Source organism: Panthera uncia, chromosome B4 (assembly GCF_023721935.1).
Source record: "Panthera uncia isolate 11264 chromosome B4, Puncia_PCG_1.0, whole genome shotgun sequence".
NCBI lineage: Eukaryota > Metazoa > Chordata > Mammalia > Carnivora > Felidae > Panthera > Panthera uncia.
The window spans coordinates 91,731,180-91,744,818 of NC_064809.1; the positions used below are offsets into that span (position 1 = coordinate 91,731,180).

Sequence of the window (13,639 nt, forward strand, 5' to 3'; positions counted from 1 at the left end):
AACTGGCTACCATCTAAAACTTCAATTGGAAACCACTAGTTTAGTGCTGCACTAAGCTTTGCAGTTATCAGTGCCACTTACGAGCAATTGAGATAAGGTTTGCCATCAAGTTATGGACCTTGGAATCTAAACTGTGAGTAGAAAAGAAAGTAAGGAGGAGAGAAGGAGGTAAATAAGAAATGAGCGGTTCAAGTGTGGAGGTCTGGATGAAGACCACGAAAAGCTGGGGTGGGTAAGTAGATTTAATGAACTTGATTTCAGAATCGGAACTGTTCAGCGATGACAAGGTATTGGCTCCAAAAGCCAACTTCTCGGTTACTCTATAGCCAGGTGGTCTGGGTCGGCTCCAGCGGTTTCCCGCCACCTCCGCACGCCCAGCAAGAGGGCTGCGGCCCGGCGCGTGCGCACTGTGCGCGCGAGCTCGTCGCGCCTGCGCACGGCGCCGCCACCGCTCCTCCTTCCATCGGGCGCTACACCGCGCGGGGCTAAACGGCCTTCCGGGACGCCGCCCGCCGCGAGGAGTTTGCTGTGCCCCAGCGCCGCGAGCTCCGGTGACTCGCCCTCGCTCTACCCAGAAACCTTCCGCCTGAGCCCGCGCGGGAGGAGCGGGGCCTCTGAGGGGAGCGGCTACCCCGCCGGCCCCGGTCTCTTTCCCTGGCGGCGGCGGCTTCTTCTGTAGGACAATATGTTCAAGAGAATGGCCGAATTTGGGCCTGACTCCGGCGGGAGAGTGAAGGTCAGTCCCCGGCCCACGCCTCCGCTCCGGGAGCGGTTCTCCCGTCTTGGCTCCTCCCTGCGCAGCGTGAGGAGGGCCCGTTTGCTTTCCCTCTCGCGCCTTCTTCTCAGCTCGGGTTTGAACCGCGGTTTCCAGACGGGGAGTCACAGCTGCCGCGGGAAAATAAGTGTTTCTTTTGACTACCGTTTGGCCGCCTTCCCTCCAGAAATCAACCGGTAGTGGTTTGGGGAGAACTGGACATTGTTGCCGAGGCAAGTAGCCAGTTGGAGGGCTTGGTGTCATCTTCTGCCAGCCCCGGGCACCGGTAAACCGGGGTGCCGTCCCCCTGAGTGTGACGATATAACAGTGGCGGATACTGGATTGCGCGCTTCCCGTGCCAAGCACCGTAGCTAACCGCTTTCCCCGGTTCTCTGATGCAGTCCCTCCAGCAGCCTTACGGAGGCTTACCCCACTGGGCACATGCAAGTGTGATCGCCGAACAACCCTATCCCCAGGGTAGGATAGTTGAGGCAGCTTTCCAGAGTTCGTGGTGTTCACAGAGCCCCCCAGCTTCCGCCAAGATATGAATCAAGGCATGCAAAGAACGTAACACTGGCTGGCACGGAGAGAGCATTCAGTAAATGTTCGCTTTTTTTTTTTTTTAATTGTTGTAGAGCCTAACGTGATGTTTGACACTTAAACGTCTCCCTCCCACTTCCTGCATCTCCTGGCACGTTAGTTTTTTTGTTTTTTTTTTTTTTTTTTTTTTTTTTGCAGGTCTGACCAGACCAAACCATTTTTTTTTTTTAATGTTTATTTATTTTTGAGGGAGAGACAGAGAGACAGAGCATGGGCAGAGAGAGAGGGAGACACAGAATGCGAAGCAGGCTCCAGGCTCCGAGCTGTCCGCGAGATCATGACCTGAGCTGAAATCGGACGCTTAACCAACTGAGCCACCCAGGTGCCCCGGCACTTAGTTTTTAAGGCAGGACTAACTGGTTCTTGATAGAACACCTATGTTTTTACCCCTTCTGATTTCAGGTTTATTGCATAAAGGAGATTCTTCTTTAAAAAACCAATCACCCACGTTTGCACCAATCTAGTTACTCTAGTTTTTCTTCGAGTCCCTTTCTGTGTCCTACTGCTTTCACATAATTTTAACTGTTTGCGCATACAACTATTACATGCAGTGCTTTCATATCACATGCAAAGTAGGAGTTCTTGGAAAATTTAAAAAACTGCCAAAATGTATTGGAAGGGGGTCAGGTAAAACTCATAGTACCAGAAATTTCATAAATATATATTTAGCCAAGCTTTTTGCACAAGATTTTGGGTTGATAGGAAAGTACTACCAGAAGTTTGAAACATTGGTTTTTGGAGAACTTAAAAAAAACTTTCTCTACTTGTGGTCATGTAAGGTTCAAAGAGTTTGGGGGCACCAGGGCGGCTCAGTTGATGGAGCGTCCACCTCTTGATTTCGGCTCAGGTCATGATCTCACCGTGGTGGGTGTGAGCCCTGGGGCAGGCTCTGCGCTCGGTGTGGAGCTGAGGCTTGTAGTCCTCAAATGCTTTTCTGTCAAAAATGAGTGTCATGTAGAGTCTTAAAATTAAGGATTTATTTCTCACTCTTGATGATTGTTATGTGGTCTTGTAGGCATCTTTTTCAAATTTAGATAAATTTCATTCATATAGAAAGTCTCTTGGTAAGTGAACCCCCTCTGCGTCACTGAGGAAATCTGCAAGTTTCCAGTAACACGGTAACAGCTACAGGATCTATTGTCTATTCACCTTACGCTCATTTATTCAGGCCTTAAACCTGTGCCACAAGTGTCAATAGCACTTCCTGTGACTATTTAAATTCTCATACAGATTGCTTGCCTTCTTCTGAACTAACTTGAGGCTTGTAGGGATTGGATTTTTTTGTTAATTACCAGCCAAAATGGAAAGTTTTTTTTCATTTGTTCGCTGCTCTTCCTCATTTCTTAGTAATTGTTGAGTACATTGGCATAGCACTTTTCACATGTGGTGTATTTTGCACTTGCACAGTCAGTTACATTCTTACTGTTGAACAACTAGTCTCAAGTTTCACGTGAAGTTTCATGTCATTCAGTATTTTCTCCTGACTTGAAATGTTTTGTTTCTCCTTTCCGTGATAATCTGTCAACACGCACCACTTCTACACTTACCAGATGTGCCGAGAAACATGTACTTACATCTCAGAACTTAACACATAAGTAATAAAATGAACAATGTTTGCCCTAATTCTACCTAAAGTCCTCTCCCAAATTGCCTTTAATATTTGTACTGTATTTTGGGAAACACTGCTATAAGCTGACAAATCAGGACATTATTACCATCAGGTGATGGCAGTCAAAACTGGTGGTCTTAATTCCTGAGGCTCACTTTCAAGTTTGTAAATAGCCTTTTGCCTTTCTTCAAAACAAAAACAAAGAAAAACCTCTCCAAGTACTTGACATGACTTAAATAGACATTTTCAAAGCAGAAACGTTATAATTAATCTGGTGTTTACTTACTTTGTTAACATGAAATGAGAATAATTGTCTGAAATTGATTTTTTGAGAGAAATCCACGTTATAAGCAAACTCTAGGTTTTTAGATCATCTGCCATTCCTTAAAATAGGTTTTCACAGCTCTTATTCTGTACATTTGGGTAATAATACAATATTAATTGATGTTGAAATTATTTTTCTTTTAGGGGGTTACTATCGTTAAACCAATAGTTTATGGTAATGTTGCTCGATATTTCGGGAAGAAGAGAGAAGAGGATGGGCACACCCATCAGTGGACAGTGTATGTCAAACCGTATAGAAATGAGGTAGGCACTTGTTTCTCCTATAACTGTTTTGAAGCCATAGTTTGTTTTTGATTGAAGGTAAATTATAATATTATTCTATAGTAACTTTCTGATTATAAAATTGGCCCATTGTAGAAATGTCAACCCAAAAAAGTTGAAAGAATAAAGTGAGAGTTGTCATCATATAACTGTTAGCAGAAATCAATTTTGCAAAACTTTGTAACTAGAATTAAGTTATGATAACAAAAACTATGCTACAAACACAGCACATCTTCCAATCATCACATCTTAAGTTAGCCTAGTATTTAATCAGGTGTTTCAGGAATAGTAGTTCATACTTTTTAATTCTTTAACAATTGGTAAAAGACCATCAGAAAGGATGAATGGCAAAACTGCTGTATAATCTGGCTGCTGGTAATTTTGTTTTGCTGCTGAATCTAATGTCTGGAATGCAGTCAGTACATGGTAGGTATTCAGTAGATGTTAATTGAACAAATATTTCTCCATTTAAAACCCTTTAAAGCACAAAAACTTTCATATGAATGTTTTTAGCAGTGTTATTCTTAATAGCCAAAAAAAAATAGAAACAACCCAAATATCTTTCATCCTATGAATGGGTGAATAAAATGTAGGATATCCACACAATGGAATATTACTAGGCAGCAAAAAGAAATAAAGTACTGATACATGCTACTACCACATGGAATAAATTTAGAAATGTTATGGTAAGTGAAAGACGCCAGACCAAAAGCCACATACTGGATGATACCATTTTATAAAATATCCGGAAGAGGCAAATCCATAGACACAGAAATAGATTGGTGGTTGCCAGTAAATGAGAGGAAGAGGGACTTAGGAGTTTGTGCTAATGGGTATGAGGTTTCTTTTTTGTGTGATAAAAGTATTCTAAAGTCGATTATGGGAATGGCTGTACAACTCTGAGTATTCTAAAAGCCATTGAATAGTTACTTTAAGTGGGTGAATTACGTGGTATGTGAATATCTTGATAAAGCTGTTATTAAAAAAAAACCTTCAATGACTACATACATATTCTCTCAGTTTTTATATATAGATGGCAGAACTAATTAATTCCTTTGTATTTTAGGATATGTCAGCATATGTGAAGAAAATCCAATTTAAATTACATGAAAGCTATGGCAATCCTTTAAGAGGTACAGTACAGTTTTTTTATTCATAATGTACACATTTAAAAAGATTTTTTATTCATAATATACAAATTTAAAAATATTTTATAATTATTTTTTTCTCTCCTTTCAGTTGTTACTAAGCCTCCATATGAAATTACTGAAACAGGATGGGGTGAATTTGAAATAATCATCAAAATATTTTTCATTGATCCTAATGAAAGACCTGTGAGTAATGATAATCTTTGCAACCATAAAATAGATTTTTGTAATTGTGAAAATGTGACAATACTTGAATAGTTTGTTACATATTGACATTTTTATTCAGATACACTTTATGTAAGCTTATCGCATAGTGTATTTTGCCTTGAGTTAAGATTTTTCATGGGAAGTGCCTTTGAAAACTTTAATTTTTCAAGTATAGAAAGATGGGATATAATGTGAACATTTCTCAGAAAGAAATCATGGGATTGTGTGATTACTAGAACAAAAAAAAGTTTAAAATTCATTAATATTATTTGGTTATTAGTAATAAACAAGATGAGTCCAACTGCTGTCAAGAATGAGAATACCCACATTTTATAGTTAAAAGCCCTAGCAGGGGCGCCTGGGTGGCTCAGTTGGTTGAGCGTCCGACTTCAGCTCAGGTCATGATCTCTCACTCCGTGAGTTCGAGCCCCGCGTTGGGCTCTGTGCTGATAGCTCAGAGCCTGGAGCCTGTTTCAGATTCTGTGTCTCCCTCTCTCTCTCTGACCCTCCCCCATTCATGCTCTGTCTCTCTCTGTCTCAAAAATAAAGGTTAAAAAAAAAAATAAAAGCCCTAGCAATAGTCTTTTTGTTTTTTCAAGTTGCTGTCCGTACTAGCAGCTTTACTTTATATTTTATTCATGAATTTTTATTTATAACCACTGACTTTTTCATCTTTTGATCTCCTCTTATCACATTGTTGCTTGATAATGTAAAATGTCCCTCAAAGCTTTCACTTTGATTCCTCAGCAATTTTGTGAGGTTGGTGATACCGTCATTTTAGAGATGAGGATACTGAAGTTCAGAGATCAAGCCATATTGCTCAAAAGCACAGTTACTGTGGCAGAGCTAGTTTTTGAACCCAAGTTATATGCACTCAAACCTCACATTCTTTCCATGACCCCATTTTATTCATTTTTTTTTATTTTTTACATTTTTTTTTGACTAAGTCCACTCAGCTTGTTTTGTTTGTAAACCTATAGGGTCACAACTCAGTTATGGCTCCCTCATTCCACATACGCATGACTGGTGCTTAACTCTAGTTTCAGGTCATCACCGTTAATTTTCATCTTGTTAGATTCAGTGCATTCCTTTAGCACCAAACATTTACACTTTAATTATCAGATTACATTTTTAGAAGTGTATGTGCTTCTAAAGGAGCTATGACCTGGGCCTGTAGTTCAGAGAATTAGTTCCTAATGGACTGCACCAGAGATACTGGAGTTGTTTGTTAAAAATTTGGACTCCTAGGCCCCATCCCCTGGAAAGTCTGATTTAGTAGGTTTGGAGAGGGGGCCAGTACCCAGGTGATCTTGGTGCACAGTAAGATTTAGGACCCATAATATAGGCCATACTCTTCCTGCGTAGGAATTTCTTTAGGCAGTCTTTCAAATGAGAGTCTTGTTTGGGCTTGTTGTCTCCAGTAGACAGACTCTTGACTTTTGTCATTAAGTGAAACATCCTATTCAGATCTAGGTAGTTCTAAATGTAATAAAGCTCTAGTTTATGGTAAGCTTCCTTGAACTTTTTACTGATAACTGTTCATACATTTGTTTTCTTTTCTCCTGAATAACATCTATAGCTTATTTAAATACTTTCCATGTGATAAGGTTTCCAGATCTCCTATCATTCTTTTGTCCTTCTTAGAATAGAATACTTTCAAAAGACATTATATTCTACTTGGCAAGAAATTATTAAATACCCATTATTTGTCAAGATCTTGTTCTAGGGGTCGGATACAAAGATGAGATACTGTTCTTGTCCTTAATGAAAATAGTCTATTAGGGAGAATAGAGCACAGAAATGCAGCAGATATTGAGAGAGGAGAAGAAATCAGTAATGCTACTATAGCAGAAACTCTTTTTAACTTTGTAAGATTGCTTTGAATTCATCTTTACTTTGAGAATGTGCTGCCTTGTCTGTTCTTCAACTGTCTCACCCACCACTCTCAATTGGAAAATACATCTCTGAAAGAAATCATGGTATCATATAACTTCAGTATAAGACAACATTCAAAGTCCAGTCTTGGAAAGAGTGGTTATGACACTTCTGCAGTGATGAACTTACTGAATAAATTTCCATATAGATCTACATAGGCCTGAATTTTATTACCCAAAAACTATTGTCATCTTTTTTTTTTTTTTTTAAATGTTTATTTATTTTTGAGAGAGACCGAGCATGAGTGGGGGAAGGACAGAGAAAGAGGAAGACACAGAATCTGAAGCAGGCTCCAGGCTCTGAGCTGTCAGCACAGAGCCCAACGTGGGTCTCGAACTCACAAACTGTGAGATCATCACCCAAGCTGAAGTCGGATGCTTAACCGACTGAGCCAACTAGGTGCCCATCATTTTCTTTTAGTACAATGAAGCCTTTATACTTTTTTAATTGTTGGCTCTTTAAAATAAGTCATGAAGGTTTATTTAAAATATAGAAGAAAGACCTAAGTAACTTGTGACTAATACCTGTTACCCAATAACCTATTAATAGATTAAGCCAGTATAAAAGGAATGGTTATTCCTAGAAGCAGAATGCAAAAATTGGGTTTTTATTCCTAGAATTATCTTCATAGCTAGTATAGGCATTTCCATTGCTCTAAGAATCTTCAAACATCCTTCAAAATTAGAGACATCTATCTTGATGTTTTTCGTTGCCTATATCTGCATGAATGCTTTTGGGAATCTGAATAATAAATTTAAGGAAGGACAGTTTTATGATGCAGTTTTATATTTCTCTTAAATTATAAAAGTAAAACGTGCACACGGTTTTAAAAAATACTCTAAAAAAATACAAGTCTCCTGTATCAGTTTCTTAGGATTGCCATAATAAAGGACCACAGACTGGGGCGCCTGGGCGGCTTAGTCAGTTGGGCATCCGACTTCGGCTCAGGTCATGATCTCACGGTTTGTGAGTTTGAGCCCTGCATCGGTCTCCGTGCTGACAGCTCGGAGCCTGGAGGCTGCTTCGGATTCTGTGTCTCCCTCTCTCTCTGCCTCTCCCCTACTCATGCTCTGTCTCTGTCTCAAAAATAAATAAAACATTAAAAAAAAAATTTAAGGACCACAAACTGAGTGGCCAAAAACAGCAGATGTTTATTCTCACGGTTCTGGAGGCTAGAAGTCCAAAATCAAGGTGTTGACCATGCTCTCTCCAAAACCTCGAGAGAAGGAGGATCCTTTCTTACCTCTTCTAGTTCCAGGTAGCCCCAGGTGTTTCTTGGTTTTGGCAGTATAACTCTAATCTGTGCCTCCATTGTCACCTGGCCCCTATCTCTCCTTGTCTCTGTGTGTCTTCTCTTCTTATGAGGACACCAGTCATACTGGATTAGAGCCTAACCACTCTATCTTAACTTGATTACACCTGCAAAGACCCTATTTCCAAGTAAGGTCACATTTACTAGTACTAAGGGTTAGGACTTCAGCATATCTTTTGGCAGGGTCACAATTTAACTCATAACATTTTCTTTCTCCCTTCTCTGGCCCCTTCCCAAGAAGAACCACAGTGATTCTTTTCAGTTCTCTAGAAATTACTCCATGCATCTCCTATATTTCAATCTGTTTGATTTTTCAATTTTATTTTTTTGTTTTATTTATTTTGAGAGAGAGCATGTGCAGGTGAGTGGGGGAAGGGCAGAGAGAGGGAGAGAGAATCCCAAGTAGGCCCCATGTTGTCAGCGGAGCCTGATGCAGGGCTCGATCTCACAAACTGGGAGATCACCACCTGAGCTGAATCAAGAGTTGGACACGTAACTGACTGAGCCACCCAGGTGCTCCTGATTTTTCAATTTTAGGTAATACTGTGACCTCCTCATGTGATGACAGATGGTTCTTTTTCTTCATCATTCCAGGCTTCTTTTTTTTGTTTTGCTGGAGGAATTATTTCAGACAGGATGCCTGAGTAATGAACCTTTGAACCATTGCTGCCTGAAAATATCTTTATTTTTGCTTCATATTTGATTGGGTGAAAAATTGTAAGTTTCACAGGAGGATATGCTCTCTTGTCTCTGAGTGATGGGAGAAGGGAAGGGTAACAGGCCTTGCCACCACACAGCATTCTTGATTTCTATAGCTGCCGACTTTGGGCTTGGAGCCTCCCTGGGGTTCCACTGGGAGTGCTGGCTCTGACCTCTGCTGCTGTTTTCTGCCTTAAGTTTTCATGTTGTGAGTTTTTCTGTTCTGGTTAATCCACTCACGTAGTCTTTTCTCCCTTCTGTCTACTCCAGAAATTGTTAAATTATCTGCTTTAAATATGGTGTATAGGGGCCCCTGCCTGGCTTAGTCAGTTGAATTTGACTCTTGATTTTGTCCCAGGGTCGTGGGACTGAGCCTCGCATTGGACTCCACACTGAGTGTGGAGTCTGCTTGAGATTTTATCTCTCCCTCCTCACTTCTGCTCCTCTCCCCTGCTGTCACGCTCTCTTTCTCTCAAATGGGAAAAAAAAAAATTAAGTATGGTATATCATACATGTTCCTTATAATGATTTTAGCTAACCTTTTAGAAAATTCTTTGAGGCCTCTGAATTGGTTTCTATAACATCAATTCTGCTGTTTTGCTACCTAGGTTTTATTTTGTTCAAGTAATCACACATTATGCTGCAAAGCTTTTCCTTTGATGTCCTATTATACCTGTTCTTAGGTATTTTGAAGACCTGTTGCTCCTACAGAAGTAAATTATCATTGACTTTTAATTTATTATGTTATTTATGTAATAATAGATCACCGAAGAAATATTTTGCATTCACTGAGCATTTTAGTATTGGTTATTTATTTTGAAAGTATAAAATCTTCCCTCCCCCTGTAAATTTGTAGACTTTAATCTTCACAGAATAGCTGTCAAAATTGATCTAGTTTTACCTGTGTAAATAAAAGAATTCATATCTTAATGATTTTCCAGTTTAATTTCTATAGCTGTATTTTATATTGTTTTTCTATGTAGTCATTTTGTAGAGACACTTTGTAACATCCATACTTACTCTCTTCAAAGCATTCATGTTTAGTCGATGTGGATGGATAATGATACCTAATAGGAAAATAAGATACAGAGTTTGAGTGATTTGCCACACAGTAAGTTGTAGTTGAGATACGATCCTGAATTTGACATGTTAGCTAATTCCAGTCTCTAATTCAGTTACAGAAATCATGATGTCTCACGATGATGAAAATCATTGCACAGGTGTGACATCTATTTTTATTTCACAGGTGACCCTCTATCATTTATTAAAGCTGTTTCAGTCAGACACCAATGCAATGCTGGGAAAAAAGACAGTGGTTTCAGAGTTCTATGATGAAATGGTAAGAGGATTTTATAATGAGAATTTTAAAAGCATTTGAAGTTGTAGAACTTTGAAGTTATTGGTCTTTTTTCATTCTATCCCGTTAGATATTTCAAGACCCAACAGCAATGATGCAACAATTATTAACAACATCTCGCCAGCTAACGTTAGGAGCCTATAAGCATGAAACAGAATGTAAGTGCCATGAGTTCATAATTATTCTGAAAAATAATGTATTCTATAATGGTAAAAAGATTATGATTAGTAAGTATTAAATTTTTTTCTAATGATATATAAAGGTAAAATTTTTAGGAGTTAAAAAAAATGTATTACTATAGAGCATCTATCTAAGAAGGATGTTTTAAATTGTTCTCAGAGTAAGGGTGCCTGGGTAGCTCAGTTGGTTGAGCATTCGACTCTTGATTTTAGCTCAGGTCATGATTCCTGGGTTGTGGGATAGAACCCTGCATCGGGCTCCACACTGAGTATGGAGCCTGCTTGAGGTTCTCCCTGTCTCTCCCTCTGCCCCCTCCCCTGCTTGTGCACTCTCTTTCTCAAAAAACAAAACAAAACAAAAAATTGTTTCCAAAGTAGGCCTACTTTCAGAAAGGTAAAAAACAGCCTCTCACATTCTTTGAAATACTGTCTTTTATTCTCTAATTACTTTTAAGCATAGCTTTTCACTAATTTTGCTTAATCTGTTACTCAGTCATTTCCTGTTTATTAGTCTTTGCTAATAAAATCTGTGTGAAGAACCTTGCAGAACACAATTAGAGTTGACTCTTGAACAATGCGGGGTTAGGGTTGCCAACCAGCCTCCCCATCCCCACCTCCCAACGGTCAGAAATCTGTATACAACTTTTCACTTACCAAACACTTAACTACCAATAACCTGCTGTTGATGGGAAGCTTTATTGGTAAACAGTCCACACATATTTTGTATATTTATATGTATTTTATTCCATGTAATAAAGTAAAGTATGCTATGGGGTGCCTGGGTAGCTCAGTTGGTTGAGTCTCCAAATCTTGATTTTGGCTCAGGCCATGGTCTCATGGTTTGTGAGATCAAGCCCTATTAATCTGAATTAATGCTGGGGTGGTAGGTACTAGAATGACATACTCATAATCAGTCATGTTGTATTTTCCCTCTAAGCTAACATGGCCTTAGAATCCCTTACACATCGCTTAGTGCAGCTACTGCCAAGCATTTGCACTTGGCACTCAACGTGAAACCTGTTTGCCATCTTGTGTTAACATTTATGTCACCATTCATTCAGTTGTTCCTTTGATCGTCCATTCATTTGCTTCTAGTATGTATTGAGCCCCAGTTATATGCCAGGCATTGTCTTCGGTTCTGAAGATAGAGCAGTATCCAAACCAGACAAAATCCTTGCTCTCACGAAGCTTACATTCTAGTAAAATAAAGGCAGATGTTAAATAAATAGAACAATAAAGTGTAAGATAGTGATTAGGTGATATGGATAAAAATAAAGTAGGGGAGGGAACACCTTTGGTAGGAGGAGATAGTTGAAGTTTTAAATATCAGGTCAGAGAATGCTCCCTGAGTTTGTGGCATTTGAACAGATACCTAAAGAAGTAAGGAAGTGAACCATTCTTTTTTTTTTTAATGATTTTTTTTTTTTTTTTTTTTTTTTTTTTTTCTGAGAGAGAGAGAGCAAGCAGGGGAGGGGCAGAGAGAGAGAGGGAGACACAGAAACCGAAGCAGGCTCCAGGCTCATAGAGGTTAGCACAGAGCCTTACACAGGGCTTCAACCCACGAACCATGAGGTCATGACCTGAGCTGAAGTTGGACACTTAACTGACTGAGCCACCCAGGTGTCCCAGAAGTGAACCATTCTTATCTGAGGGAAGAATGTTAAGTGTCAGGGGAGCAAGAAGGGCAAAAACCCTAAGGTAAGAGCATGCCTGGCATGTCTGAGTAGGCCAGTGTGACTGGAGTAGAGTGAGTAAAGAGACAAGAAGGGGGAGGTGAGACCAGAAAAGTTAATAAGGGATCAAGTCATTTAGGGACTTGAGGGTAGCCGCAAGTACTTTACAGTATTAATTAAACAGAAGGAAATGTGAAGTTGTTTGTGGGTTTTTAACAGAAGTGACATTATAAAACATTTTAAAAGATCAATCACCCTGGCTGCTGTGTTGAAAACACACATAAAGCAAAAAGTATAGTGGCAGAGAGAATAGTTAGGAGGCTGTTCCAGTATTCCAGATATGATAGAGTGGTAGGTGGTACCAGAGTAATAGCAGTGGAAGTGCTGAGAGGGTGTCAGGTTTTGATTTATTTTGAAGATAGATACAATAGGATTTTTTGATGGTTTTAAGAATAAGATGTGAGAGAAGTAGACAGACAGAATAACTCTTAAGGTTTTGGGCCCAAGGAGCCAAAAAAAACCATCGTTGCTTTTCATAGAGGTGGGAAGTCTGGGAGGGGCAGGCTTTGGCAGAAAGATTAGAAGTGCTGTTGTGGACATGTTGAATGTGGGATGCCTGTAAGACATCAAAGTGGAAATGCTGGTAAGGGAATTGCACCCACAAGTCTAGTATTTAAGGAGAGGTCTAAGCTAAAGATACACATTTGGAAGTTAGTATATGGATGGATTTATAAATTTTAAGACCAACTAGTATCATCAAAGGAGTGAGTGAAGATAAAAAAAGAGGTCTAAGGACTGAGCCATGGGCACCAACATTTAGAGATTAAGGAGATGACCAGCAAATGAAATTGGGAAATAGCAGTGAGTACAGAGAAAAACAAGGTGCATATAATGTAAAGTCAGGTGAAGACAGTGTATCAGGAAATAGTCATTAGCTCTGTCCAATACTGCTAGAACTGATACTGATAGTGGTCCAGTGCTGATAGATCAAGTAAGATAAGAGCCGAGAAACGGGCTAGTAGAAGTTCTTGATGACCTTAGGAGGAGCAATGGAAGGAGAATGGTGAGGACAGAAGATCAACTGAAATGGATCAAAAGAGAATGAGAGAAATGGAGATGGAGACAAGCGCTGGGGGCAACTGTCTTGGAGCTTGGCTATAAAGGGAAGTAGTAGCCTTGGAAGTGGTAGCAGAAGCAGGATATGGGGTCAAGAGGTGGGGAGGGGGTGCAATATCAGGGGGGAAATAAGCCAGTATATTGTAGGCCACAAGAGGTGAACGCAATAAAAGAGGGAGTGGGGGATGAGAATGCAGGAGAGAAGGGGGTTGCGGTTTAACTGCTAATGGTTGTAATGGTGTTTTGTTTGTATTTTCATGAAACCTGTGACTAGGAGTTACAAGAGCTGAATACTAATTACAATTTTACAACTCGGTAGTCACTTAAAATTTTAAATCACACTGATTTAAAAAATTTTATGCTTTATTTTTTACATCTGCAAGAACATTTACCTGGACTACTTTGTTATAAACATAGAACATACGTATATGATCACTTTTAGAA

At 39.6% G+C, this 13,639-nt stretch overlaps 1 protein-coding gene across 3 annotated transcripts in view; it reads left to right on the forward strand.

Moving 5' to 3' along the window:
* Positions 1-272: 272 nt before the first annotated feature.
* The window catches only part of YEATS4 (YEATS domain containing 4), a 60,550-nt gene continuing 47,183 nt past the window's right edge, over positions 273-13,639 (forward strand). Inside the window, exons 1-6 of one of the 3 annotated variants that reach the window (XM_049625962.1) lie at positions 273-736; positions 3,432-3,551; positions 4,636-4,702; positions 4,809-4,903; positions 10,117-10,209; positions 10,298-10,385. In XM_049625962.1, coding sequence (XP_049481919.1) covers positions 686-736; positions 3,432-3,551; positions 4,636-4,702; positions 4,809-4,903; positions 10,117-10,209; positions 10,298-10,385 — 514 coding nt within the window. In that variant the 5' untranslated portion in view covers positions 273-685. The remainder of the gene's footprint in view (positions 737-3,431; positions 3,552-4,635; positions 4,703-4,808; positions 4,904-10,116; positions 10,210-10,297; positions 10,386-13,639) is intronic. The other 2 variants (XM_049625963.1, XM_049625961.1) reach the window with 2 other exon arrangements.